Source organism: Garra rufa, chromosome 10, assembly GCF_049309525.1.
Source record: "Garra rufa chromosome 10, GarRuf1.0, whole genome shotgun sequence".
Lineage (NCBI taxonomy): Eukaryota > Metazoa > Chordata > Actinopteri > Cypriniformes > Cyprinidae > Garra > Garra rufa.
In genome coordinates, this window is record NC_133370.1 from 20415966 (window position 1) to 20443391 (window position 27426).

The following is a 27426-nucleotide window of genomic DNA, read 5'->3' on the forward strand; positions in this document are numbered from 1 at the left end:
GATTACGCACTTCCTGCCCCTTTTCCACTGATCAAGATAATAATTGGCTGCCTGTGTAGGTGGCATCATGGGGTTATTTCCATGCTATTAGTCCGTCAGTCCAACTGCTTGATTTTGCCTTGCCGTTTCTCTGAGCGATACACTCTGCATGGTAATTAAAGGCGCATTATGCAGTGAATATCAAATATCTGTTTGATGTCACAGGAACAAGTTGAATTTGTCAAATTTATTTATGCAAATCCACAATCACTTGGTAAATACTATACATATATCTTAATGATGATCCATTGTAGTCTATTGTGTATTCTACAAAACCAGTAATAAATGAATGTAATAAATATAATAAATAAATCCTAAACAAAAAAAGGACGAAGACAAACTAAACTACTCAAGTCCAGTCAGATTTGAATTCATTAAGGCATTTATAGAGCTAACAGGACCATGCTTCAAGGATACTGAATAATTTATTAATGCCAAGGTTAAACCGACAGCACTTCAAGAAAAGCTTTTAGCTACTTAGCTCTGCTTGTCAAAACATTTCACAAATGCTAATGATAAGACATCTATTTCTGCTTAGGACAAAAAGTAATTAAGCAAGCTTTGCGTTAGCACACACTAGCAAAACAAAATCACACTTAACTCCTCTTTGAATTCCTTCTCACTTAGCACAGTAAATAAATCTACCCTGTAGACATGTTTTATTGCCACTTGTGCATGAAAGAGCCATTTTACCTCAATTATTACATCAAAATGATGGGCACATTTGGAAAGCCTTGCAGGATGCTATGAATTTAAATTCAGAACACTGATTATGTTAGAGCCAGTTGACGCAGAATGCATTTTTGCACTCCGCTGCGCTGCTTTTGAATCATTTTTCAATGTAAACATATGCTAGATGAAAGTCTTTAACTTGTTTTTGTTAGCGTTTTGTTTAGACATCCTCAAAGGTCAAGGTACAGACAACTTAGGGCCTTTTAACAGAGCACGTTCTTGCATTTCACTGTACTACATTTCCATTGATTTTCTATAGCAATATGCACTAGTTGGACGTGTTTAACCATTGTGTTCGCATCTGCTGTCTTTTGCACTGTCTAGCAAATTACAGCATTTTAAAAACAGTACTCAAGTTAAAAGAACTTTCAAAAAATGCATTTAGAGACCTTGGGTTATTTTTTTCAAATTCCACTGCTTGCATCTTGCATTTAATAGCTCCTTATAAAAACATCATTGACCATTGTGTTTTGCTGTTCACATTCACATTTCATTTTTTCTTGTAAAGTACTTAAAAAGTTTTACCATTGTGCTCATTAAAAGAAGTCAAACTTTTAAAAAATGTGTCTCTAGACCTTGCGTGTTTTGTATTTAGTATTTTTCAACACAAAAAACTTTTTGTTTAAATCGCCCCTCAGATAAACATCTTTGACCACTGCTTTTTCAACGTTTTGCACAGAAGATACAGTCAACTTTAGGGCTGTTCACACAGAAAACTTTATTGCTTCTTTTCCAACCTGATCTCATGACGAAAAACATACCTGTGGGAACTTTACGCGAGACATGAAATACTGACCACCAAGTACGTTTCATGACATATTCAATGTGAAATGTCCACTGAGTGGCGCTAAAAGAGTGGAGGAACGGATGAACGTGTATATGATACGTTTTATGTGACGTTGGTTTTATACGTGCCATCACAGTTCTAACTTGAAATGTTCGTTGAGTGGCGTTATAACTCTAATGCATCGTGGCATTTTAAAATAACGTACCATCTGCACTAAACCTACTGGATAGTATGAACAAAAGCGATTGTGATGTAAAAACGCAATTCCAAGCATGCCGCTTAAAGCAACACTAAAGAACTTCAACAACCCTCTACAGGTTGGAAGCGGAATTGTCCATTACCGCTGTCCTAAATAATTTAGCCTACCGTCATGTCACATGCACGTTATTTGTTTGGAGGCTATCCAGGACCAGCTTTGGAAATAACGATGTCCAGTGACAAGGTAGAGCATGTTGCATGACTTTATGAAAGTATGAAAATGAAATAAAACTTAATAATGACATTGTTTGCTATTTATTTTTGCCATAAAGCAAGTCGCATTTGTAGTCTCATTTGAACTACAAAACCGCGACCCGACGACCCAAACTTACATAGTGCTGTTGTGGCCGATAGAGGGTCGCAAAGCGAATACGAAAGTGCCATTTCACCCTGTTATGAGTTGATGAACCACTGACACGAGTTCGGAAACATTATTTTAAGGTTAAAAAAAAAAACTTGTTAGTGTGGCTTTAAGCTTGTTTTTCTATCTCTCGTTTTTTTTTTCAGGTCTTTCACTGTGAGTCATGTTTTTCACGGGATTCGTACCCAAGGATTCCACATCCTATGTCCAATTCCATGCTGGCTGAGCTACAGAGCAAGCTTGTTACACCCAGAAAGTGAAACTGTAATCATAACTTTGCACAAAAACAATTACAAGTGCTCGCTATTTTACCGCCACTAGTGTTCATTTCTGTTGGAAACTGCAGTGATATGTACTTATTGATACGTATTTCGCGTCTTGCGAAAAAGTTCCCACAGGTACGTTTTCGTCATGAGATTAAGTAGTTCTCTTCCATTGTTTTTCAGAGTAAACATCCACTAAAAATACATGTTTGACCATTTCGCTCACATCTAGCATTTTTAGCAGCTTTTTGCACATGAAACAGTACTATATATTAGGGGTGAGGAAAAATCAATTCACATATGAATCACGATTCAGTCTTTTTGAGATTCACACGGATTCACAAATTTCAAAATTAGATTTTCTAGTTATTATAATAATAATAACAACATGTTGTCAGAACAAAACAGTAACAGTAACGGAGGAGGAAAAATCTTAAAAATATTATATTGATAATGGGAAGTAGGGATATGCCACATGAATCCGTATTCTAAAAATCACGGAAAAACAAACAATGCGTTCTACAGAGCAACTAAAGTGATATGGTTAGCTGCTTGCTAGTGGTTTCCAGTTACATCATATTACATAAAATTTCACTTACAACATAAACATTAAAGCATTAAGAGATGACTGATAGGATGATAGCGAATGATTTGCAGATCCTGAACAATGACAAACATCTAATCTTGTAAAATATGTGGTAAGTACTGCTGCTCCATAGTATACACAGGGTACGTGTGATCGCGAATCTCGAAAGTGAAAGTAAAATGCGAACGAAAGTGTTGCCAAGTCTGGGGTTTGCGGCTCAATTGGGCTATTAACACTGTTGCCGTGGGTTGTTTTTAATGTCCGTGGGTTGAAGCGACCCCAATAACGTGATATTTTAGCCCCTGGAATGCGAATTTTACCAGGGGAACCCCATCCAAAAACATGTATTTTACCCCCAGAATGCAATTGGCTAGATTTGGGCTAGTTTTGAGTAGCAAATGGATGGGTTTTGTTGTGCAAACCTGGCAACCCTGAAACGTACATTCAAAAGCGATTTCAGTGACCCACATATTAATAACTGCTCCCTGATGCCCACAATTTATATACAGTATAATTATCCAAAGATATAATTGCGAGAGAAGGCATTGAAATATGTTTATTTTCCTCCCATCTCGTATTTATTCCCATTTAGGGGTTCTGTAGTAGCCTACATGTCATTCTTTTTTGGGATCAGGCACATACCTATGGGAAAGTGTAAAATATTTTTGATTTAATAGGAAGTTAATAGAAAACACTGTTTTCTTGAGTTAGGACTACTATACCATACTATAGAATGGTGTGTTTTTATATCAAAATACTGGTTCGTTTGATGTCCAATGTGCACAAAAAAATTGATGAAAAATCATGAATCGATTTTTAATCGAATCATGACCCCAAGAAATTATATAACTTGAATTGTGTGGTTACAAAAGATTCCCACCCCTACTATAAATGTTCTGCTCAGGTTAGTACTGAAAGTACTGAAACATAAAAAAAATGTTTCTCATCCTTTCTTTTTCTGTCATTTAATTTTCTCATCTCATCAGCAAAAACACATTCTGTGTGAATTGCTCCTTGAAAATTGAGATGTATTATGCTACATCTTGTTTTTTTTTCTCAATAAAATAATCTAAATCTTACATTTTTAGTAACATTAATCATATTTTCTTTGTCATCTTCAATTCCATTCACACACATGACAGCTTTGCTGGCAGGTGCAGCATAATATACTATACTGTGCTTTGAACAACAGTCGTTCGATCTTGAGAAGTGGTGTGCTTCGAGAGAGTCTATACCTTGTGAGTACTCCTCTTCAGGTTGAGCCATGTCGTAGAATGTTGAGAATATATAAATATAAGCGATGAAGAGCAGTTTGGAGTGCTGTTTTATGAGGAAGTATGCACAGGGAGGTGTCGTGTATATGTCAAACACAATAGATGAGTCAACAGTTGCCATGTTTGAGTTAGTCAACATCCTCTCAGGCAAGCTCCTACACATCTCCGCTGGCAGAACATCCGCTTGGTTCCCCATCCGCGTACTTACGCCCTGTAAAATGATCTTTCCATCCAACTTTTTGAAAACCCAAGCTCTTGTTGCACAGCAGGGCCATTAAAAGAGTTAAATGTTGGATGTAAATACCATCAATAATGCTATTTACCTCCAGCTGTAATCATAACCACAATCATTTATGTGCACTTTTGCTTTCTAAATGCCCTTTTGCACCGCATTTTTTTTTTTTTTCACAACTCAGTGAACTGAATATAACCCGTTTATAGGGGAAGCCTGCGCTTCAGCGACTAGACAGTTGGCGTGAATTCATTGAGGTGTCATGTGCTTTCATTTCCTCTCTGTGTTGCTTTCCTCCGTTGCTACAAACTTTATTTCTGCATTGGCCGTGCGGGAGGCGACGCTGCTGTCCCTCACTTTGTGTCTAAAGAGGAAGGGGAATGTCTTCCTGAAAGACTTGCGGAAGCTGGCGCCCATAAAACCGTAGACAATAGGGTTGATAGAGGAGTTGGCATAGGACATGCAGTTAGCCCATGTCTTGATCTTGTATGTTGCGTAGTTGGCCTTGAAGTTGGGATAGAAGGACTGGAACAGGACAAAGATCTGAATGGGACCCCAGCAGATGGTGAAGAGAACAACTATGACCACTACCATTTTGGAAATCTTACTCCTGATGGAGATAGTTCGCTCTGAGAGCAGGTGGACCTGAAATAAACAAGGTTTTATTCAGATTATAACAGGCAAATGGGTCTGATATGTGTTTCAATAATAAAATAAAGACATATTAAAGAAAAGTCCACATATGTTTATACATTTAGTGACAGCGCTCTGCAGAAGTATTCAGAATCCCAGTCATTCTAATGAAATTATACACTGAAGATAGAAATCGAAGATAAGAAAAATGAATAGTTGAACTTATAAAAAGGACCCCTTTCAAAAGTTTCCAAACACTTAATTCTTAATACTGTGTTTTTATCTGAATGATCCACAGATGTTTTGTTGTTGTTGTTTAGTGATAGTTGTTCATGAGTCTCTTGTTTGTCCTGAACAGTAGTTTAAACTACCCGCTGTTCTTCAGAAAAATCCTTCAGGTCCCACAAATGTTTTGATTTTTTCAGCATTTGTGTGTATTTAAAACCTTTCCAACAATAACTGTATGATTTTGAGATCCATCTTTTCACACTGAGGACAACTTAGGGACTCATACGCAACTATTACAGAAGGTTCAAATGCTCACTGATGCTTCAGAAAGAAAAAAAGATATATTAAGAGCTTTTTGAATGTGAAGATCAGGGTAAATGTTACTTATTTTTGTCTTCCGGGAAACATGTATGATACTGTAACTTCTGAAGGGCAGTACTAAATAAAAAAAATGATATTTAGGCAAAATAAGAAAAATGTACACATCTTTATTTTGTTCAAAAGTTCTCACCCTCGGCTCTTTATGCATTGTTTTTCCTTCTGGAGCATCAGTGAGTGTTTGACCCTTCTGTAATAGTTGAATATGCTGAAAAACCAATTTTGTGGGAGCTGAAGGATTTTTCTGAAGAATAGCAAGCGGTTTAACTGTTAAGAACAAACAAGGCACTCATAAACAACTATCATTAAAAAACAAAACAGCTGTGGATCATTCAGGTAACAACATAGTATTAAGAATCTGGCGTATGTAAACTTTTGAAATATTATTTTGTCTTGTGGACTATATGTAAACATCTTATATGTGAAATATCTTATTCAAGTCAGTATTAAAGAACCATCCCTCTTATTTTGGTAAAATAATTAATAATTAACATTTAGCAGATGCTAAGGTGACAGAAAACTGCAAATCTGAATTTATAGATAATATATATTATAATATATATTTAATTTTTTATTTTTTATTTAACCTGATGGTTGCACCATTTATTTGTTGTTGAACTGCTTTTTTAAAATATGAAGCAACAATACAAGGATTATATTTCAGCATTTTAGACATGCTTATTCATCACTGACCCTTCAATATTCATACAATACAGGACCGCAATATAAAACACTCACAATTTCTGTTGTAGAAACATTGGAGTTTGACCTCTGAATGACTAAATTATCTAGCATATTTTCTGAATGAAGATTCGACAGCTCCATAATTATGTTGTAAATCTGTTGGCTTTGAAAATGAACAGTACAGACCATTGCAAAGAATTTACAGTGAAGATAAAGTGCAAAAGAAGATCATATGAAATAAAAGCAGTAATTAGGAAAAGGGTACAAAACAAAATCCAAATATGATTCCACAGCAGGCACTGCTGCTTCAATCATATCTAACCCCATAAGAACTCCAGAGTTCCATTCCTCAAAACTCTCGACAAGAAGAAGAAGAAAATAAAAAAAGAACGGTAGACATCTGCTGACCATGAAGCTGTGTGGTGACTCAGGAGCTCTGAGTGATTGAGAGGTCAGTCAGCTGTAATGTGGGAGAAAATCTTTTTTCCTCAGATAAGATAGAGCTTTTAGGAGCTTTTAGGCTGGAATTCAAAGCGAATGTGTGGCAAAGCTAACACTGCCCACGTATCAAACAGCCACTATATTTACAGAGAACTGTGGTGGTGGTGACAGCATCAAGCTGTGAGGTGGTTTTTCATTATCAGGGACTGGTTTCTTATCAAAGAGAAAAAGTGACTGTGCAAAATATCGGAAAATACTGCAAATCCCAGTCTAATAATGACTTTGTGCAACTGCTTAAATATGGTGAAGCCTAGGTGCAGTGTTGGGCATGTTTTTTTTTAAAAAGTCATTAGTTACTAGTTACTTCTCACTAATAGTAACTGAGTTATAAAAGTAACTAATTAACTAATTGGTAATTAGAAATTTAGTAATCAGAATAACCATGTATGAATGCATATTTGTCATGTTGACTGAATTTAGGACTGGTTGTGGTGCTTAGATATTGTTTGACATTTTGTGGTTTTGTAAAAATAATACTGAGAAGATAAAACTACTATGAATTCTTCTAATAATATGAAACGCACTAAGGAGTAATGAGCTGCTGGGTTCATGAATATTAATCACGTTGTCTGCGTTCGCTCAAACTGATTTGCTGAAATCAAAACAGGGACGATAATACGTGAGCATTAGTTCCGCCTACTACCGGGGAAACTGGCAGTTCTGAAGAATTCCAAAGGAATTCCGTTATTTTGACAGAAAAGTACAACAAAGAATATCGTTTACATGTAGTGCGTCAATTCTGCATGGTATATAATGGTGCGGTCACACCAGATGTGACCTGCGCGAATAAATTGCGCGTAGATGGACGCTTGAACATTTTGAGTTTACTCGCTTCATTCGCGCGTGAAATTCAATTCACAAAAGATGCAAATTTGCGTCATGGGAGAGGCTTCTGCCACTCGTCAGTGGGAAAGTAGTTGTAAAATATGGCAAATAAGATTTGCTGGCTTTAACTAGCTTGTAGTCTCAATATGTATGTATACATAGCTCAAATTAAGCAAAGAGCGTTTTTTACAACTTACCAGATTGTCCGACCTCCTCACTCAATTTCTTCCACGCAAGATCCTTTTTATTCCTGTTTCTATAAAAGTACTAAGATATCGGCATTTGCGTGAATCGCGTCATTCGCGCCACAGGGAGGTCTATTGCGTCTTTGCATTGTCTTAACATGTAAATCACTCGCGCTTAACGCGCCATTCGCATTTGAGGGGGCGTAGAAACCGGGGGGGGACGGGGGGGACATGTCCCCCGCACTTTTTTTGACCTAGCACCAATATTTCTGCCATTGTTCTCTGATTTGTTACTTAGATTTGAGTGAACTAACATTTAGCCAATCACAGCGCAAATCTCTTGGGTGTCCTCAAATTGCCACTTTGATGATGTAAAATGCCCATTGTTCTTATATTTAGAATTTATTATACTGTATGAACATCACCATACTGGGCCCCCCACTTTTAAATTGGCTGCTACACCCCTGTGAACGCACCATAATGGTAAGTCAATGCAAAGACGCGATAGACATTTCGGGTGTTTGACGCGCGTAACGCGTGATTTGCGCGAATCGCGCAAGTTCAAAAATCTGAACTTTGGCGAAAATTCGTGCCGCGTTAACCAATCAGGAGCTTTCTCTAGTAGTGACAGAGGCAGAAATCCCAAACAACAATGAAGGACAAAATCATGGTTGCTGTATGTGGATACTCGGAGCTGTACGATACATCTTAGTTCTTTTATAGAAACGGGAATAAAAAGTAGGCTATCTTGCTTGGAAGAAAGTGAGTGAGGAGGTCGGACAATCTGGTAAGTTGTAAAAAACGCTCTTTACTCAATTTGAGCTATGTATATATACATATTGAGACTACAAGCTAGTTAAAGCCAGCAAATTGAGCTTATTCGCTGTATTTTACAACTGAACAGACATTTTACAACTAAATAACGCAGTTTATTTATAACACCGTTATTCTACCACTGCCTAGGAACCTAAACCCCTAAAGTCTGAAAAAAATGGGCCAAAATTAAATGTGAATGTTTTCAGCTGACATGACCAAAGCACGTCTGAACCCAATGTATTCCTAAAATCAACTAATCTGTTCTGCTTAATTTTATTTTAAATTTTTTTGTAGACAGCATATGATCAGTTCAGCAGTTGGTGGAAAGAATGAAGCAGTGTCTTAAATAGTGAATCTATTTAAAAGATTAGTTCACTTCTGAATTAAAATTTCCTTATAATTTATTCACTCCTATATCGCAAGATGTGCATGTCTTTCTTTCTTCAGTTGAACAGAAATGAAGGATTCTGAGGAAAACATTCCAGGATTTTTCTCTATACTGAATAGCCTAGTGAACTTTAATGGGGATCAACGGGTTGAAGGTCCAAATTGCAGTTTCAATGCAGCTTCAAGGCACTCTACACGATCCCAGACAATATTGGATTGAATTTTTTCAAAAGTAATTTTCTTACGGGGGAACCTTCATACACAAAACGCTGCTTGTAAAGTCATGAGTAGGTTTCGACACCGCCTGTATGAAACTGGACCACACCTACATCAAATGACTTAATGTTGTTTTGCTCTGAAAATGATTTTTTACAAAATAATTGTATTAACATTTTACAAAATATTGTTTAAATTATTTATTAATTTATTTTTGCAAGGCACTATATACTGTACTATTTTGTCCTTAAATGATTTTTATTTTATCTTGTTAAATAAAGGTTACTACTACAACTACTTTATGTCTTTACTTTACTTAGAACCCAAGATGCTTCACAACCTCTTGGATGATATACACCTGAATAATAGATTAAAGACCATATAGCCTTTCATAACCATTCAGTGGAGTGTCATCACTGATGGGTGTTACCCACGATCATACCTGGTGGTTGTTATCCACTGGTTCCACAGAGGCTTGTCCCACTCTCTTCAGCATGAAGGAATAACAGAAGGAGATGGTAATGACAGGCAGTAGATACACGGCTATAAACTGATAGAGGATGAAAGCTTTCTCATGGGTCTTTGATGGAAACCTCTCCATGCAGTATTTTCTGGGTCCATACCAATAGCCGTCCTCAAGCCTCTGGTACAGGAATATTGGTATGGAAAGGATGAAGGAACCTTGTTGCATTAGAGAAGGGAAGATGAGAATTTTAATGCTTGTTCAGTTTTAAACTTCTGGGTTAAATGCAGTTGAGTACTGTCATGCACTTACATGAAAGTGGACATGTTTAAAGGAATAAATGCGAAGCATGAATTTCTTCAGAAAAAGTAATAGAAAAAAAAGATGTCTAAACCTAGTGGAACTACTTTTCTAGGTCAATGGACCTCTGGTAATTGCATGTTTTGGTCTATACAATATTACAATATATGAAAAAAGTATTAAAAAAATTTAATATAAAAGAAACAAATCTCTATGAATCCTTTATAGTTATTTGCATTTATATAGTACTGTGTGTGCGTGTAAGCGGTGTGTATGAATACTAATGAGATCAGGCTAAGATGATGGTAAGAAAATGTTGGTAAGAAAAGAGATTCTTTAGACTGATTCACTAGAATGCAATTCTGCCATCTTCCTCTGCTATTTAATTGTTTTTGTACACTATATACACTAGACAGTTGACAGTTGTATCGTGTCTGACTGCATCTCACGCATGAGTGCCATGTTTTTAGACACTGTGTCAAACAATTTGGAAAAATCTGTCAGACGCTGCATTCTCTTTCAAATGCTTTTGTCTCATGTGAAGAACGTGTTCTATATGAATGGCCCCATCACACAAAGACGTTTTATTGTAAACTTTCCCAGTAGATTTAATTTGCATTACTTTTCGGCCATTCACACAGAACACATCTTGCATTTAAAAACACAAAACAATGAAATGAAAGAATGAAGCTTCAAGGATGCTGTCCGTCTTGTGCAAGTTTACATAAAAAAACAAAACAATGGAAAAGCAACACAGCAGCAAAACATAAATGCTTTAAAGGAGTAGTTCACTTTCAGAACAACAATTTACAGATAATTTACTCACCCCCTTGTCATCCAAGATGTTTATGTCTTTTTTTCTTCAGTCGTCAAGAAATTATGTTTTTTGAGATAAACATTTCTGGAAATTTCTCCATATAATGGACTGAAATGGTGCCCCGATTTTTGAATCTTCAAAATGCCGTTTAAATGCAGCTTCAAATGGCTGTAAATGATCCCAGCCGACGAAGAAGGGTCTTGTCTACCGAAACGTTCGGTCATTTTCTTAGAAAAATATATTTTTATATACCTTTTAAGCACTGAAACTCGTCTAGCACTAGGGCTTGTAGCGCGCGTTCCCGACTTTACGTACTCACGTCGAAAGGTCACGCGTGACGTATGCGAAACTACAGACCCAGTGTTTACAAAGCGAACTTGAGAAGAGAGAATGCAACGCAATCAAATACTCTTTAGCAACAAGGTACAACATAAAGTACAACGATGTCGGACGACTTTGAAGCTGGAGGAGCACATGAGATGGAGTTTTTCACCGTTTCCTAACTTTTTGGAACCTTTTGGAATACGCAGATGATGAACTCTGTCAGAGAGAGAAAACTGCGACACAAGCCTCGGGCAGACCGCGTTTAAACGAGACGAGATGATGGTGCAAGTGTGGAAAATGCCAGCCATTTCCAGCGGAGCAGGAATCTCAGTGCTGTCACGACTGGACCACATCTGTTCCACTGTTACAAACAATCGGCGAGTAAGGTGATGGGACTGCTTCAAGCATTTGCTGCGTTGCAGAGCACGGCGGACGCAGTACCAAAGTCCCTTTAAGGGTATTCTATACACCGCGTTCCAAATTATTATGCAAATGATATCTTTCTCTGGTTTTCATAATTAGTCAATGCAAATGACAGTCAGTATCATTTTTAAGTCATCAACCATTAGGGTATAATTTGAATTTTATTGAACAAACCTCCTAATGATAACAGTATTTATTTCAAAAATAAATAACTGAAAATGCACTGTTCCACATTATTATGCACAACAGAGTTAAAACATTGTATAGGTTGTAAAGAACTGAAAATGGGCATTTGCTGAATTTGCAGCATTAGGTGGTCATATTTACTGAAATCTAAATCTATTTCAATCAAAAACATCCTAACTGGGCAAGTTACATCTTACCATAGGACCCCTTCTTTGATATCGCTATCACAATTCTTGCATCCATAGAATTTGTGAGTTTTTGGAGAGTTTCTGATTGAATTTGTTTGCAGGATGCCAGAATAGCCTCCCAGAGCTGCTGTTTTGATGTGAACTGCCTCCCATCCTCATAGATCTTTTGCTTGAGGATGCTCCAAAGGTTCTCAATCTGGTTGAGGTCAGGGGAGGATGGTGGCCACACCATGAGTTTCTCATCTTTTATGCAGATAGCAGACAATGACACAGAGGTATTATTTGCAGCATGAGATGGTGCATTGTCATGCATGAAGATGATTTTGCTACGGAAGGCACAGTTCCTCTTTTTGTACCATGAAAGAAAGTGGTAAGTCAAAAACTCGACATACTTTGCCGAGTTCATTTTAATACCTTTAGGGATCCTAAAGGGGCCAACCAGCTCTCTCCCTATGATTCCGGCCAAAAACGCCACCTCCTTGTTGTGGTCGCAGCCTTGTTGGGACATGTTCCATCCACTACTCCATCTATCTGGACCATCCAAAGATGCACAACACTCATCAGTAAACAAGACTGTTTGAAAATGAGTCTTCATATATGTCTGGGCCCACTGCAACCGTTTCTGCTTGTGAGCATTAGTTAGGAGTGGCCCAATAGTAGGTTTATGCACAACTGCAAGCCTCTGGAGGATCCTACACCTTGATGTTCGCGGGACTCAAGAGGCACCAGCAGCTTCAAAAACCTGTTTGCTACTTTGTAATGGCATTTTAGTAGCTGCTCTCTTAATCTGATGAATTTGTCTGGCAGAAACCTTCCTCATTCTGCCTTTACCTGCGCGAACCTGTCTGTGCTCTGAATCAGCCTCAAATCTCTTCACAGTACAATGATCACGCTTACGTTTTCGTGAAATATCTAATGTTTATCATACCTTGTCCAAAGCATTGCACTATTTGACGCTTTTCGGCAGCAGAGAGACCTTTTTCTTTCCCATAATTGCTTGAAACCTGTGGCCTGCTTAATAATGTGGAACATCCTTCTTAAGTACTTTTCCTTTAATTGGGCTCATTTGGCAAACTATTTATCACAGGTGTCTGAGATTCATTTCAGTGATCCAAAGAGCCATGAGACACAATACCATCCATGAGTTTAATTGAAAAACAAAAAACTGTGTGTTTATGACACTTACATACAATTTGCATAATAATTTGGAACGCGGTGTAGTCTTTGGCAGTACGTAAAGTCGGGAACGCGCACTACAAGCCCTAATGCTGGACGAGTTTCAGTGCTTAAAAGGTATGTAAAAAAATATATTTTTCTAAGAAAATGACCGAATGTTTCGGTAGACAAGACCCTTCTTCGTCGGCTGGGACTGTTTACAGCCATTTGAAGCTGCATTTAAACTGCATTTAAACAGCATTTTGAAGATTCAAAAATCGGGGCACCATTTAAGTCCATTATATGGAGAAATTTCCAGAAATGTTTATCTCAAAAAACATAATTTCTTGACGACTGAAGAAAAAAAGACATAAATATCTTGGATGACAGGCGGGTGAGTAAATTATCTATAAATTGATGTTCTGGAAAGTGGACTATTCCTTTAAGGCATTTAAATAAATGAAAAAAGACATTACATATTATTTAGCAAATCTGTAACCACCTCAGTCAATGATTAAAAAAAGCATTTTTGCCAAATACAGGTAATTTGCCATAGAAATATTATGTTTTTTAAGGTTTATGACTGTGACCAGCTGTGGTCCGATCTCCGTGAATCATTGCATGCTTATTTTGAATCACCTGTTGCATGTGTTCACCGGGTTTCGTGAAGTTTTGAGTTTTCGTTTAGGCTTTATAGGGTATATTTGGACAGGCCTTATCTTAACAACCCTTTTTATAGCTTCCCAAAGGATAAACTTTTTTGGGGAATTGTACTGCAGTGTTTTTCCCAGATTGAGTGAAAAACCTAGGACTAGTTGGCAAAAGTATATATTTTTTACTCAATCATTTAACAAGTGGTTTATTTGACAGCAGTGGTTCTAGAGGCAAAGTTGTTCGGAATGAGAAGGACTATCATGTTATATGAATATTGTGTGTATGTGTGAAAAACCATGCAATATGCAATCGTTGATGTCCTTGAAAAATGCAATATTGCTTCTAGTGGCCGATTTCTTTTAAATTTCTTACAGACCTTTAGAGCCATTGAGTCAAACAGACCCAACGAGTTGTTCCGATTGACAGAGGTGGGTAGTAACGAATTACATTTACTTCGTTACATTTACTTGAGTAAATTTTTGGGGTAACTAGTACTTTTAGAGTATATTTAAAGATAGGTACTTTTACTCTTACTCAAGTACATTTATAGTGAAAAAACTTTACTTTTACTTCGCTACATTTGATGGCGTTCCTCCGTTACTGTCCTCAGAAACGTGTCATTGGAATTTTCATTTCATGTCTGATAAAACTGCGTTAATGCTGCTTTGTATACAGCTGTTACTATGGAAACCGTAGTATTATAGGGCTCCTAAAGCGCCCCCTCGTGACAGAGAATGAATTTTTCATTTCAAAACATTCTTTTCAGCTGTTTATGGTCAAATGATTGCAATTATCGACCCATGTTTTTATGCAGCAAACACAGAGTTGTAAATGTAAAAAGTTAAGGTGCCTTTTAAAAATCTAAACAAGTACAGTAATATTTATGTTTCAAATAAATATAATAAATTATATAATCAATTTATCCCTTTTAATGTTATAAAGGATGAAATGCCATAGTGTAACATATTTTGTTTTTGTGTGAAACTGTATCTGAATGTTAAATCATGCCATTTTATGGCTTAATATTCTACTTTACATTGTCCAATCCCATTACTGTTTATTTTACTTTTGCAGATCTTAAAAATGGTTATGAATTGCTTTAAATTAATATTTAAAAATTCTGCAGATACACTAAATGAAATAAATATAATGAAATAAAATTACTTCCTTGATATTTGTTTATATTTGTGTATTAAAAACATTTTTGATTAGACTCCTATCTGATTCTCTATATTTAAAAAAAGGTCTTTTTTTATTTGGGCTACCAAAATCTGAAGAGTACCTGCCCGAAGGGCTACCAGAAATTTTGCGAGCCCTGTGTGTATATATATATATATATATATATGTCTAGGATACAAAATGTTTTCAAGGAGAGGTGTGCGGAAGCTTTCCAAACAGTTTGAAATTCAGGGTCTTCACTTCATATCAAGAAGTAACTAGCTACTTGAGTACTTTTTTCATCGGATACTTTTTTACTCTTACTCAAGTAACTATTAAGATTGTTACTTTTACTCATACTTGAGTAAATATTTCCATAAGTACTTGTACTTTTACTTGAGTACAGATTTTGGGTACTCTACCCACCTCTGCCAATCGACCTCCGTTAACCACGTCTAATAGATGCTTAAAGTTCCTCTGCCTATGGTGGCCACGTTTTTTTAAATGCGCAAATGTCCTTACAGCCACTTATGGCACTTTGGACCAAGACAGTGTGTATAGATTTTCATGTTGATGGGACAAACGGTTGCGTAGTCCCAATAGTGCCACCAAGTGGCCAAGCTTCATGGCTTAGATACATGTGAGTTTGGCTAAGATCTTATTCCGTTCAAAAGTTACAGCCATTTTAATAAAGGCACCCCACCCCTTTCAAACATTTTGGCATCCCTTTGCAACAGAGAGTCAAAAGTTCAACTTTTTTTTTTTTTTGATAGTTATTAGTATTCACTCTCTTTTCCTGCACTGGTTTGGTTCAAAAATCAGAAAATCCTAGGACTAGTTCGCTAAAGTAGGTTTTTCAAAATGCAAAATACCCGAAAAATTATGTTTTTAATGTTTATTACTGTTATAGTGCCAGCTGTGGTCAGATCTCCCTAAAACTTTGCATGCTTGTTTAGAATCACCAGTCGCATGTGTTCACCAGGTTTCGTGAAGTTTTGAGGGTTTTTTTATTTTCTCAATCATTTAATAAACGCTTTAATTGACAGGAGTAGTTTTAAAGGCAAAGTTGTTCGGAATGAAAAGGTCTGTTGTATAGACCTTTCTCACAACTTCCGTATTTTGCGCCGGAAATACGTAATTGCTGTGTAAACCTATTTCCGCCCCGGTATGCCGGTAACCAGTTAAACAACGTGAAAAACGCTTAACGTGGCTTAATGTATGTAAAAAACGACCAGGAAACCCCAAGTTTCTGTCAAACCTTACGTGGAACAAACATTAACTACTATCAAAAGAACGAGCCCTTATTCCACAGATAAAGTGAATAATATCACGTTAAGCGTTTTCTCCCCCATAGAAGCCCATTATAAGGAAACAGCGTAACGTGGTTTACGTACCTCAACAGCGACCAGGGAAAACCAAACTTATGTTAAATTTCCCTTATAATAAATACTTGCTGCTGTCAAAATAACGAGCTCTCATTCAGCATATAAAGTGATCGCCCCCCATAGAAGTCCATTATAACAAACCATGTTAAGCTTTTTCCTTAATGGAGTTCTATAGGGAGAAAAGCGTGATATTATTCACTTTATATGCTCAATAAGAGCTCATTCTTTTGACAGCAGAAAGTGTTTATTATAAGTAAAATTTTAAGCTACGTTAAGCTTTTTTTTTTGTATAATGGACTTCTATGGGGGGCGATCACTTTATATGCTGAATGAGAGCTCGTTCTTTTGAGAACAGAAAGTGTTTATTATAAGTGAAATTTAACAGAAGTTTGGTCTTCCCTGGTCGCTGTTAAGGTAAGTTAAACCAAGCTGTTTCCTTATAATGGGCTTCTATGGGGAGAAAACGCTTAACGTGATATTATGCACTTTATCTGTGGAATAAGGGCTCGTTCTTTTGATAGTAGTTAGTGTTTGTTCCAAGTAAGGTATGACAGAAATTTGGGGTTTCCTGGTCGTTTTTTACGTACGTTAAGCCACGTTAAGCGTGTATAAACGCGGATAAACTCTTAGTGGAAAAATGTATATCCTTTATCCAATTTGTTCCTCTTTGTGACGGAGTTTTCCTACACGACTCTTATGAGGTCGGCAAAAGTTATCTTTGGCAAACCAGCGAGGGAAGTTGTGTAGACGCTCTCCATTTTAATTTTAAATTACCCGGCTTTCTGCTGTGTTGACATTACACAGGAAGTCTGCATACCCTGCGATTGCGTATTTCCGGTTTCTGTGAAAAAGGTCTATTATAGGAATATTCTGCGTATGTGTGAAAAACCGTGCAATATACAATGGTTTAAAAAATGCAATATCGCCAGACAGTGGCTGATTTCTTTCAAATTTCTCAGAGACCTTTAGGGCCGTGAGTCAAATATGCCCACCGTGTTTCATTCCGATCAACCTTCATTAACCTTGTCTAATATGTGCTCAAAATTCATCAGCCAATGACGGTCATGTTTTTTTGAGATACGCAAATGTCCTTATAGCCTTTGGACCAAGACCGTACATACCGATTTTCATGTCGATAAGACAAACGGTTGCGTAGTCCCAATAGTGCCACCAAGTGGCCAAGCATTGTGACTTTTTTCATGTGACCTCAGTTTCAGCTCTTACATACATTTTGTAAGTTTGGCGAAGATATCTCATTTCATTCAGGAGTTAGGCCATGTGTCCACCAAAGCGTTTTTGCCAGCTGAAAACAGCAGGCGCTCTGCTGAAAACATCCAGCTGTGAGCGCTTGAGAGCGCAGCGGTTTTTTTTTTAGTTGAAATGCTGTGGTTGCTATGATACAGAATATCTGTTGAAGTATATGGCAGATGCATCGCAAATGAAATGTTCCTACAAGCATTAGTTTTCATAACAATATTATAGTAGTCAGGCATTTCCATCTAGTAAACACATAAACACTCGAAGATTATGTGTATAAAAAAACAATGCAATATTCAGTCATTTATGCCCTTAGAAAATGCAATATCACCCCCCAGTGGCCGATTTCTTTAAAATTTCTTTAGGGCTGTGAGTCAAACAGGCGGCCATGTTTTTGGAGATACACAAATGTCCTTATAAGACACTTTGGACCAAGACAATGCGTTTTAATGTTGATAGGACAAATAGTTGCGTAGTCCCGATAGTGCCACTAAGTGGCCAAGCTTCGCAACTTTTTTCATGTGACTTCAGATTCAGTTTTTAGATTCTCGTTGTGAGTTTGGCAAAGATATCTAATTTCGTTCAAAAGCTATAGTCATTTTAGTAAAGGCAGCCCCGTCTCTTTCGAAAGTTTTGGCGCCCCTTTTCGACAGAGAGTTGAAAGTTAAAAATGTTTTGATTATTGATTGAATTTTTAATGATATACTCTCCAGTTAATCTTCCAGCAATGGTTTGGTTCCGATTGGGCAAAAAACCTAGGACTAGTTTGCAAAAGTAGTTTTTTAAAAAAATGTTACATACCTGAACATTTTGCAAGGGTGACGGACGAATCTGTTAATCCGCCAAAGATTCTGACGACGTAAAACACTTGTTGCCTTCGACCAATGGGTTTGAACAATGGGTTTGAACAATGGGTTTGGGGTGAGCCTTGGTGACATTGCAGATGATGTGAGTACTACCATCCCCCCAAGTTTCAAGTATCTACAACTTACGGTTTGGTCTGCCCGATCACTTTTACATAGAGATTGCTGATCCTTGGCCATTATAACAATTACAATAGGGTTTTGCGCATGAACCCCTAAAAATACAGCCACTAAATATGTTTTCATATGGTTTATTTTTAAATTGAAGGGTAAATTGAGTTATTTTTCGGTAATCAAGCAGGTTACAGATTTTTAACAGACTATAATGTATTTATGTTTAATAAAGTAAACTAATTATTGCAATTATAGAGAGAATACAGCCTGGCGTTTGTTACATACGTAGAGAAAGTGTCATCTTTATTGATATTAACGACATTATAACAAAATTATCTTTCTTTATGTTTTGTGTATGTAATATATAATCATACTTAACGACTTACCGATCCAGATACAGATGCTGACAATCATTGCGACACGGGGGGTTCGATGGTGCAGAGATTTCAGAGGATACACAGTCACATAGCAACGGTCTCCGCTCATTGCTGTAAGAGTGATGCACGTCGCCTGTACCGTCACCTACACATCAGCAAACCTTTTGTTATCATGTATTTATATTGTTATCAGTACATGCAAGACAGACATGCTCCAGAGCACTAGAGTAAACACAAAAATTGGATTTAACTAATCTAAAATCTAACACATCAAAGATATATCCGCATAAGGCTTTCATTACAGGCCGGTCTTTAGCTCATCGCCTTTTGAATTAATTCTAGACGCAGAAAAAATAACCCCATTCACTTGTGGTTTTGTCTGGTGAATTAATTGAACTGAAGTGCCTGATTGCTCATCTTAAATTAAAAGAATCAGGTAGGAGCAGAGGCTTTTGAGAATAAAGTCAATCATTGTGCCGAGTAGTTTTATGCAAGCTTAACTATCCCTTAGCTCTTTGATGCAACAGGTGTGAACAAAGAGCTGTTCCATCCCATCATCTTTTGTGCAAGGTATCTAATGATTAAACAAAAAAACGTGCTCAGCCTCAATCTGAGGAGGCCTGTGTGTCCAACAAGATAAGCTTCACAGCACTTTTAGACCAAACCTGTACAAAGAATACAGGATTAGCTTAATTTATGCAGTTACTCCTCCCACAGCAATTGTTTGGTGTTTGTCTAAGCTGTTCATTTATTCAGTAATTAAATACAACTAAGAAGGAAGACTTTCTATTTTACATTTGAAATAAAATTTCATTCCAACTGGACTGCAGCATTGCTTATTTAATAGACTTCACTTTAAAATATAGCAGAAATGACTAACTATTCATATATTTGATGGGCTGCCATAGCCCTTTGGTTACATTTTCTTTTCTTGTTTTTATTGCTAGCTTTTATAAACATACTGTGTCCTACTTTTTTCGTTTGGCCAATGTAGTCTCTCACGAGGCACTGAATAAAGATTGACTCACATCTTCTATTATCTACATGAAATGAGGGATGAATCATAATGCTGAAATGCCACACAAAAATAAGTTCTTCCTTCATGTACACCCAAATGTAAAAAGAAATGGTATTCCTCAGAGCATTTCTGTTCGGTGATGGTTTTCTGTTTTGATGTATATTTTGTATATTTCTACTGTTCTCGGAGGATTACTCTTTTATGTATTGCTGCAGAGAGACCACTGTTGTTTGGAAAGCTTTGAAGCTTGTCAAGCTACAAGTTAGTTTTAAAGTATAGCTTGGCTGTAGTAGCTTCTTATTTTTTTGAAAAAAAGAAAAAGTAAAAAGTAGCTTACTATCATGAAGACTTAAGAAGACAATGTCTTATCTTAAATTAATAATATCATTTAATCAGAGCTAAAAAAAAAAATCCTGCCCAAAAACCAAAGGTTTCTTGAATGAATCTAGATTAGGGAATAGAACTAATACTACAAAATCTCAGCTGAAAACAGATTTTTACAGTGTTTACAGTGTTTAACTAACCACACTGTAAAAAAAGTCCTGTAAAAAAAACGGTCAAATGACTGGCAGCTATGGCTGCCAAACAAAAACCGTAAAATTAAAGTAAATTATCGTAATTGAAACAAGGAAAAATCAGTAAAATAATGTTTTTTTTTCTGTAAAACCTTTAATGAAAATTTCAGTAAAATTATTTTTTTGCACTTTATTTAAATTAAGATATTTTACTGTAATATTACGGTTTTTGTTTGGCAGCCGTAGCTGCCAGTCATTTGACCGTTTTTTTACGAGATTTTTTTTACAGTGCATTTCACTGCAAAAACATTCAGAATGATGTAATACCTAGTAACTGCCTTCATGCTACTGAAAAATTGAAGTACCTCAAAACACTAGGAGTGCTATTACTTTTAGCTCACATCTCCTTTGGCTAGTATTCAAATATTTTATAATATTAATATAGCTTTGCTGACTTGCATTAAAAGCAAATTTGTGGCATTCAAAATAGTTTTTGCAGCTAATATCATTAAAAAAAAGTAACGCTTTTTGCATTTAAAATTAAGTGTAATAGAACTAATAGTGTTAAGAAAAGCAAACATATATCAAAAACTCATTTGCTGAATGTTTACTTTGTCAACAAGGTAGATTACTTACAAATGGTAATCCGTTACGGATTTCAAATTACATGACAAAAATTGTACTTAGTAACATAATCCACTACATTACACATATTAGGTAATATAATCAGATTACTTTTAGATTACTTTTGACTTAACTCTTTATCACATTAATTTAAATTAGTGCTGTCAAACGATTATTAGACTTTCATTAAACTCATAAGCCCCCTGCAGTTCCTTCACAAACACCAGTTTTGGAAACCTTGACGTATAATGCTATTATTAATAACAACAAATGGAATATCTTTTCTTACTTTTTGTAATTTCATGTTAATATGGTACAGAGTTATCCTATATAAATTAGTGCTGTCAAATGATTAATCCCGAATAATCGCATCCAAAACAAAAGTTTTTGTTTACATATAATGATTTCTACTTTAAGTAAATATACTAGGTAAAAGAGAGTCAGATGACAAAAAAGTTTGTTAATTTGTGCAATTTAATGTGTTTGAAGGACAAAAGCCTTGGTAAAAGGTGGTTAAATAACCTACAGAGTGATAATTCAAATAAAAACGAAAGTGTTAATCAGCAGTTGATGCAATTTTAAAACACTTTTTAAACCTGAAATGATTTTTGTAAATCAGTGGTCAAATGCTATGTCACCACCTGACGAATGACTGATCTTTGTGTGAATGTCCACAAAACTAAAAAACTCTCTGAATGTCTGTAAGCAGTAGGCTATTTTAGAAAAGTAATTTTAAAAGATGAAAAAGAGGAATTAGGGGGAATCAGTAAATTATGAATAATTTATTGCTATTATGTAAATAATATGTAATCATGTAATCCAGTAACTGTAGTCTGATTATGAATATTTTAAAATGTAATTTAATCTAATTACAAGTACTTCATTTTTGGATTACATAATCCAGATTACATGTAATCAGTTACTACCCAGATCTAAGGATAAACTAGTTTGTATTTGAAATGTATTAGTTTACAAATCATGCACTGGTAAAGTGTTTTGAGGTCATACCATGGACAAAGAACTGCACAAAAATATAAAATCTTATCACAAAAATATGTATTAATCAATAATCTGACCCTGAAATCATAATGTGTGAAAAGGAATCAATGTTGTTAGAAACTGCAGTGGAATTATATGTATAGGAACTTTTTTACACATTTTTTTCAATGAGCCTAGGTTGCTTTTTACCTTTTTTTTCTAATCAGGGATCCAGCAGCAGCATTGTCTTTGCCAGACAGTCAGAACGTGCTTGTGAAATAGGTGCGGAAATCAGAAACTGTGCACTGATTAATCTGTATGCAGCTCTCATACCAAAGCAACTACATTTGTTTCGAATTTATACTTTATACTTCGTGTCTCTATAAAAACCCAATTATTTATTATTGTTATTATTATTAAATCACTGCATCTCACTGCCAAAACTTGTGCGAGGCCATACAAATACTTCAACCCAGGACTCATTTGGTCATGAATATAAATTAGGCGAATTAATTTCATAGTATAATATTTCATATTATAGAGACACTGTTATATACACATTTATTCCTCTTACTTTCCACATCAAAGTGACTTTGTCGGTATGGCCATTGTCCTCAAAAACATTCTGGGATGACGCAGCAGAGACACATTTACACTACACAAAAAAAAATATCTTATTTTCAACAATACAGTGCCGTGTTGTTCCCTGAGGTTCTCTTCTTACCTGTTGGAGATAAGCAACAAATTTGCACATGAAGTCCCCAAATATCCAGCCAGGCAGCGGATAGAGGGTAGCAGTGAACGGCACACAGCACAGCAGGAAAATGATGTCAGTGGCAGCCAAGTTAGCTGAGGAATTAAATAGATGTGTTATGTATTATCTGTTTCATTTAAATACAAGGTACGGAAAAAGTGAATGTGTAATGTGAGGAGGTATTACTTTTATCTCCTAGAAATACAGGGATTCTGTCAATGCTTGCTATGGTGAAGTCAAAAATAATTGGAGACCGACACGGTGGTAAAATGCGAGGTGAAAACGCAGTGAATTAAACGCATGCTCTGACAGCAACACTGAAAATCAATTTGAGCCACTGTGTGTGATCTGACTTTATTTTCTTCCCTTCAGTACAACATATAGGCTTTGTGTGACTTCAAGTCATTCAAGTTCTGTCAATTTTAAGGCATTTCCTAACCTCACAGTCTTGCTCAAGAGGTCCTTGTGCCGTGTTCCTTGAGGGAATACAGTTACATGACAGTTCATCATACTGTGATTAATGAATCATTCACCACAAATATATTACTAACATAGTCAATAAAAGGTTGAACTCTGGTTTGCTTTCTGTCACTGCAAATCCTGTGCAAAACAAATAATAATAATCTGACTTTACTTATTGTAAAAAAGTACTAAAAACTTATTTAAATTACTTAAATGTGACCCTGGACCACAAAACCAGTCATAAGTAGCACGGGTGTATTTGTAGCAATAGCCAAAAATACATTGTATTTATTTTATGCCAAAAATCATTAGGATATTAAGTAAAGATCATGTTCCATGAAGATATTTTGTCAATTTCCAACTGTAAATATATCAAAACTTAATTTTTGATTAGTAATATGCATTGCTAAGACAACATTAAAGGGGATATTTTGATATTTTTGCTCCCTCAGATTCCAGAATTTCAAATAGTTGTATCTCGGCCAAATATTGTCCTATCCTAACAAACCATACATCAATGGAAAGTTTAGTTTGAAATGCTTTGTAGGTCTGAGCATAAAAACATTTACAAAAAAGTATAAAAACATCTCATTTTATCTAATGTGGTAAAAGGTTTTGTGCAGAAAAAAAGGAATTGGCTGCAACTCACCAATGTAAAAGTTAGTGGCGGTCCTCATTTGTCTGTGTTTGGAGATGACATAGATCACTAGTGAGTTTCCTATCAGCCCCACTAACATGATGAGAGAGAAGAAAAGGGGCACCAGCCAAGCATCCGTCAGGAACGGGTGCTGCTCATCCTCCGGATCCTCCATGGAGGAGTTTCCAATGGAGCTGTTCAGCAGCTCACTTGAGTTCCAGTCTTCACTTGGAAACATAATTTTAGACTTAAGAAAGACCTTGAAACAAGACGAAAAAAGTAAAGTTTCTTCTGTTCGGCGGTGACAGAATCCTCATGCCCACCGATCCAATCAATCTTTTGAAAAAGCTGTTTGAGTCTGGTGTCTTTTCATGAACTTCATGCTAGTCTCTGAGGCAGGTATTTGAAGGGAGACGAGTGCCGCAATTTCTCTTCAGCTCTTTGAAAAAGGAGCCCTGCGAGCAGTATCCACTCAAAGGCAGAGTGGATTCGCTCCCATTGGCTTTATACACAGCCTGCACACGTGGGCTACAGAATGATTGTAGAATGAAGCACTGATGTCAGGTCGCCTAGCAACAATTTTCGGGGCTCTATCTTTCTCATTCCACCGCTCTGTGTGCAGAGAGAGCAAAATATAAATGTGGTATTTACCCTGCAATATATACACATAGCCTAAAGATATGCAAACCTGCGCAATCAATGTGATTCAATTTGTTCTACTATAACACCACATAATTCTAACCTAGAAATTACTGGCCACAGCATGGAAAGACAATTACTGTTTCTTGGGACTGTGCACTTCCATCACGGCAAATTGCCATATAGGATCTCCTTTGTTGAGCTCATGTTACTTTATTCTTACTAAATGCAATACATGCACTTTTGGAGCAAATCGAACGAAATTCAGAGTATGAATAAGCAATTCAATCAGACCTAAGGTCTGGGAGAATGAGCTCACAATCATGGTTGAATCACACACTGACTGCTCAGATAAGAGCTCAGTGGTCCCGCTGAACACTGATGAAGACATGGAGACCGAGCACTCCCACAATCTATATTCAATAAAATACAATGAAGACTTTAATTTGCACACATTTAATGCAAAAATAGCTTACTATAATCAGCATTATTATTAATTAAGAACGGAATGTATGCAGTGATACACTATAATGACAAAGCTCAAAATAGGTTTGTAACAACTTAGCAAATTTATTAGAAGTAAAAAAAAATTTAATGATTACATTGCATAACACTCTGTAACACTTGATATTTAGCTCAGGAGCATTCATATTGCTTGTAGTTGTTACTACACTTCGAGTGGAGTTAAACTGTGGCAAATTCATTTGAATAGGTATGATTTGGAAAGGCACACACCTCTCAGAAAAGGTCTAACAGCTGAAAATGCATATCAGAGCAAAAACCAAGACCTGAGGTCAAAATAACTGCCTGTAGAGCTCAGAAACAGGCTTGCATCATGGCACAGATCTGGGGAAGAAAAATTCTGCTGCATTGAAGGTTCACAGAAGCATGCCTCCATTATCCATAATGGAAGAAGCTTGGAACAACTAGGACTCTTTCTAGAGCTGGCCTCTTGGCCAAACTGAGCAATTGATGGAGAAGGGACTTGTTTATACTGGTGGCCAAGAAGCTGATGGTCACAGTTGAGCTCCATGGTCATATATGATGCATGATCATATATGCAGATGGCAGAAACTTATAGAAGGCCTTTATGGTGGTGTGGCCAAACTCAATCCTCTCCTCAGTGAAGACACATGAAAACTAACTTGGAATTTGCAAAAAAGCACTTAAAGGCCCTCCGGCATCAAGTTTGAAGGAAACCAAGCACTGCTCATCACCTCCAGAGTACCATTCCAAAAGTAAAGTGTGTTGATAGCAGCCTCATGCTGTGGGGCTGTTTTTCAGCGGCAGGGACTGAGAGACTCGTCTGAGTAGAAGAAAAGCTCAATGCACCAAAATATTGAGATACTCTTGAAGAAAACCCAGTCCAGAGCATTCAGAACCTCAGACAGGGCAGAAGGTTTACCTTCCAACAGGACAATGATCCTAAGCACACAGCAAGAGTGGCTTATAGACAACTCTGTGAATGTCCTTGAGTGGCCCAGCCCGAGCCTGGTCTTGAACTCAATCAAACATTTCTTGAGAAACCTGAAAATATCTGCCAGATGTGGTCTGGGGAGAAGAGGTGAGCCAAAGAATGGCAGATAATTGGCAAATTCAGATGTGCAAAGCTTGTTGCATCATATCCAAAAAGACTTGAGGCTGTAAAGGTGCTTCAACAAAGTACTGAGTTAAGGGTGTGAATACTTACGCAATGTACTTATTTCAGTGTTTTGTTTTTTAATAAATTTGTAAAGTTGTAACAAATTTGTTTTGTCATTATGGTGCATGGAGTGTAAATTTATGTGGGGGGAAACATCAATTTAAAGCAGTTTAACATAAGGCTGCAACATAACAAAATGTGAAAAAAAAAAAGTATGAATACTTTCGCAAGGCACTGTATGAACACCACCTTAAAGTTATAATTACGAGTAGGAAACTCTGAACCTTCTTTAAAGGGACAGTTCACCCAAAAATGAAAATTATGGCTTTAATTACTCACCCTCGTGCCGGAATTTTCATTTTTGGGTGAACTATTCTTTTTCTGAGTTATCGGACATAATGGATATAGCATCTGTATTGAGGGTAAATCTGTTGAAATATGTACTGCCAGTTTCAGAGTGAAGATTTATTTATTTATTTATTTTATTTTTTAATTATTAATTATATTTTTATATTTATTATATGTTTGTGTACAATAGCTTGATAAGAAAGTCCTGCTGCCTGCAGGCGAACCATATTGGCCAGTTGATATTACAATATTTGAAATTGCAGTATTTAACAAAAAACTAAATGTTGTTTCTTATGTATTTACACACTCTGTATAACTGTTGTATAAATGCAATATCACACTTGTAGCTATTTGATTTGGCTGTATGTTGGCATTACTGTGTTTTGGCTATAGGCGGCGAATTCCACAACTGGCTAAGGTGAGGCTGCTTTTAGCGGGTTCATGAGTGCTGAAAGGTCGCTAATGTCGATTATTTTGTATAAAGCAAGCTGTGAAAGGTCAGTGACTAACTTTATTTTTGACCTTGTATTACTAAAATAGAGCATCGAAAATGTAAACAACTTTGCAAAATCATTCATAGCACTTGCAACAGACTTGTTCACATCATGTTTCGCATTGTTATGCAACATCCCATCCAACACCATGTCTTGGCATCTAGGAAAGCCGGGAATTATATGTTATTCATAGTAAGTGTTTAACAGCACATATTTTCTGAAACCTTTACCACACACTCAGAATCAGTGAAAATGAAATGAATCGT

General features: G+C 36.5%; 1 protein-coding gene across 1 annotated transcript; it reads right to left on the bottom strand.

Annotated features, from left to right (window-relative positions):
• Nucleotides 1-325: 325 nt before the first annotated feature.
• kiss1ra (KISS1 receptor a) lies at nucleotides 326-24550 on the bottom strand. The gene is made up of 5 exons (XM_073849009.1): nucleotides 24050-24550; nucleotides 22909-23033; nucleotides 19059-19194; nucleotides 9828-10066; nucleotides 326-5177 (listed from the first exon to the last, which is right to left on the bottom strand). The coding sequence occupies exons 1-5, from the start codon at nucleotides 24273-24275 to the stop codon at nucleotides 4803-4805; spliced, it is 1101 nt and encodes a 366-aa protein (XP_073705110.1). The 5' UTR covers nucleotides 24276-24550; the 3' UTR covers nucleotides 326-4802.
• Nucleotides 24551-27426: the final 2876 nt, after the last annotated feature.

What these genes read in the sequence shown, in the direction of transcription:
- kiss1ra (XM_073849009.1), bottom strand. Translation starts at nt 24,275, where the DNA reads ATGTTTCCAAGTGAAGACTGGAACTCAAGTGAGCTGCTGAACAGCTCC. An exon ending in TTGTTGCTTATCTCCAACAG is followed by an intron (nt 19,195 to 22,908) that starts GTAAGAAGAGAA and finishes GCTGATGTGTAG; the next exon opens with GTGACGGTACAGGCGACGTG. An exon ending in CAGTGGATAACAACCACCAG is followed by an intron (nt 5,178 to 9,827) that starts GTATGATCGTGG and finishes TGTTTATTTCAG; the next exon opens with GTCCACCTGCTCTCAGAGCG.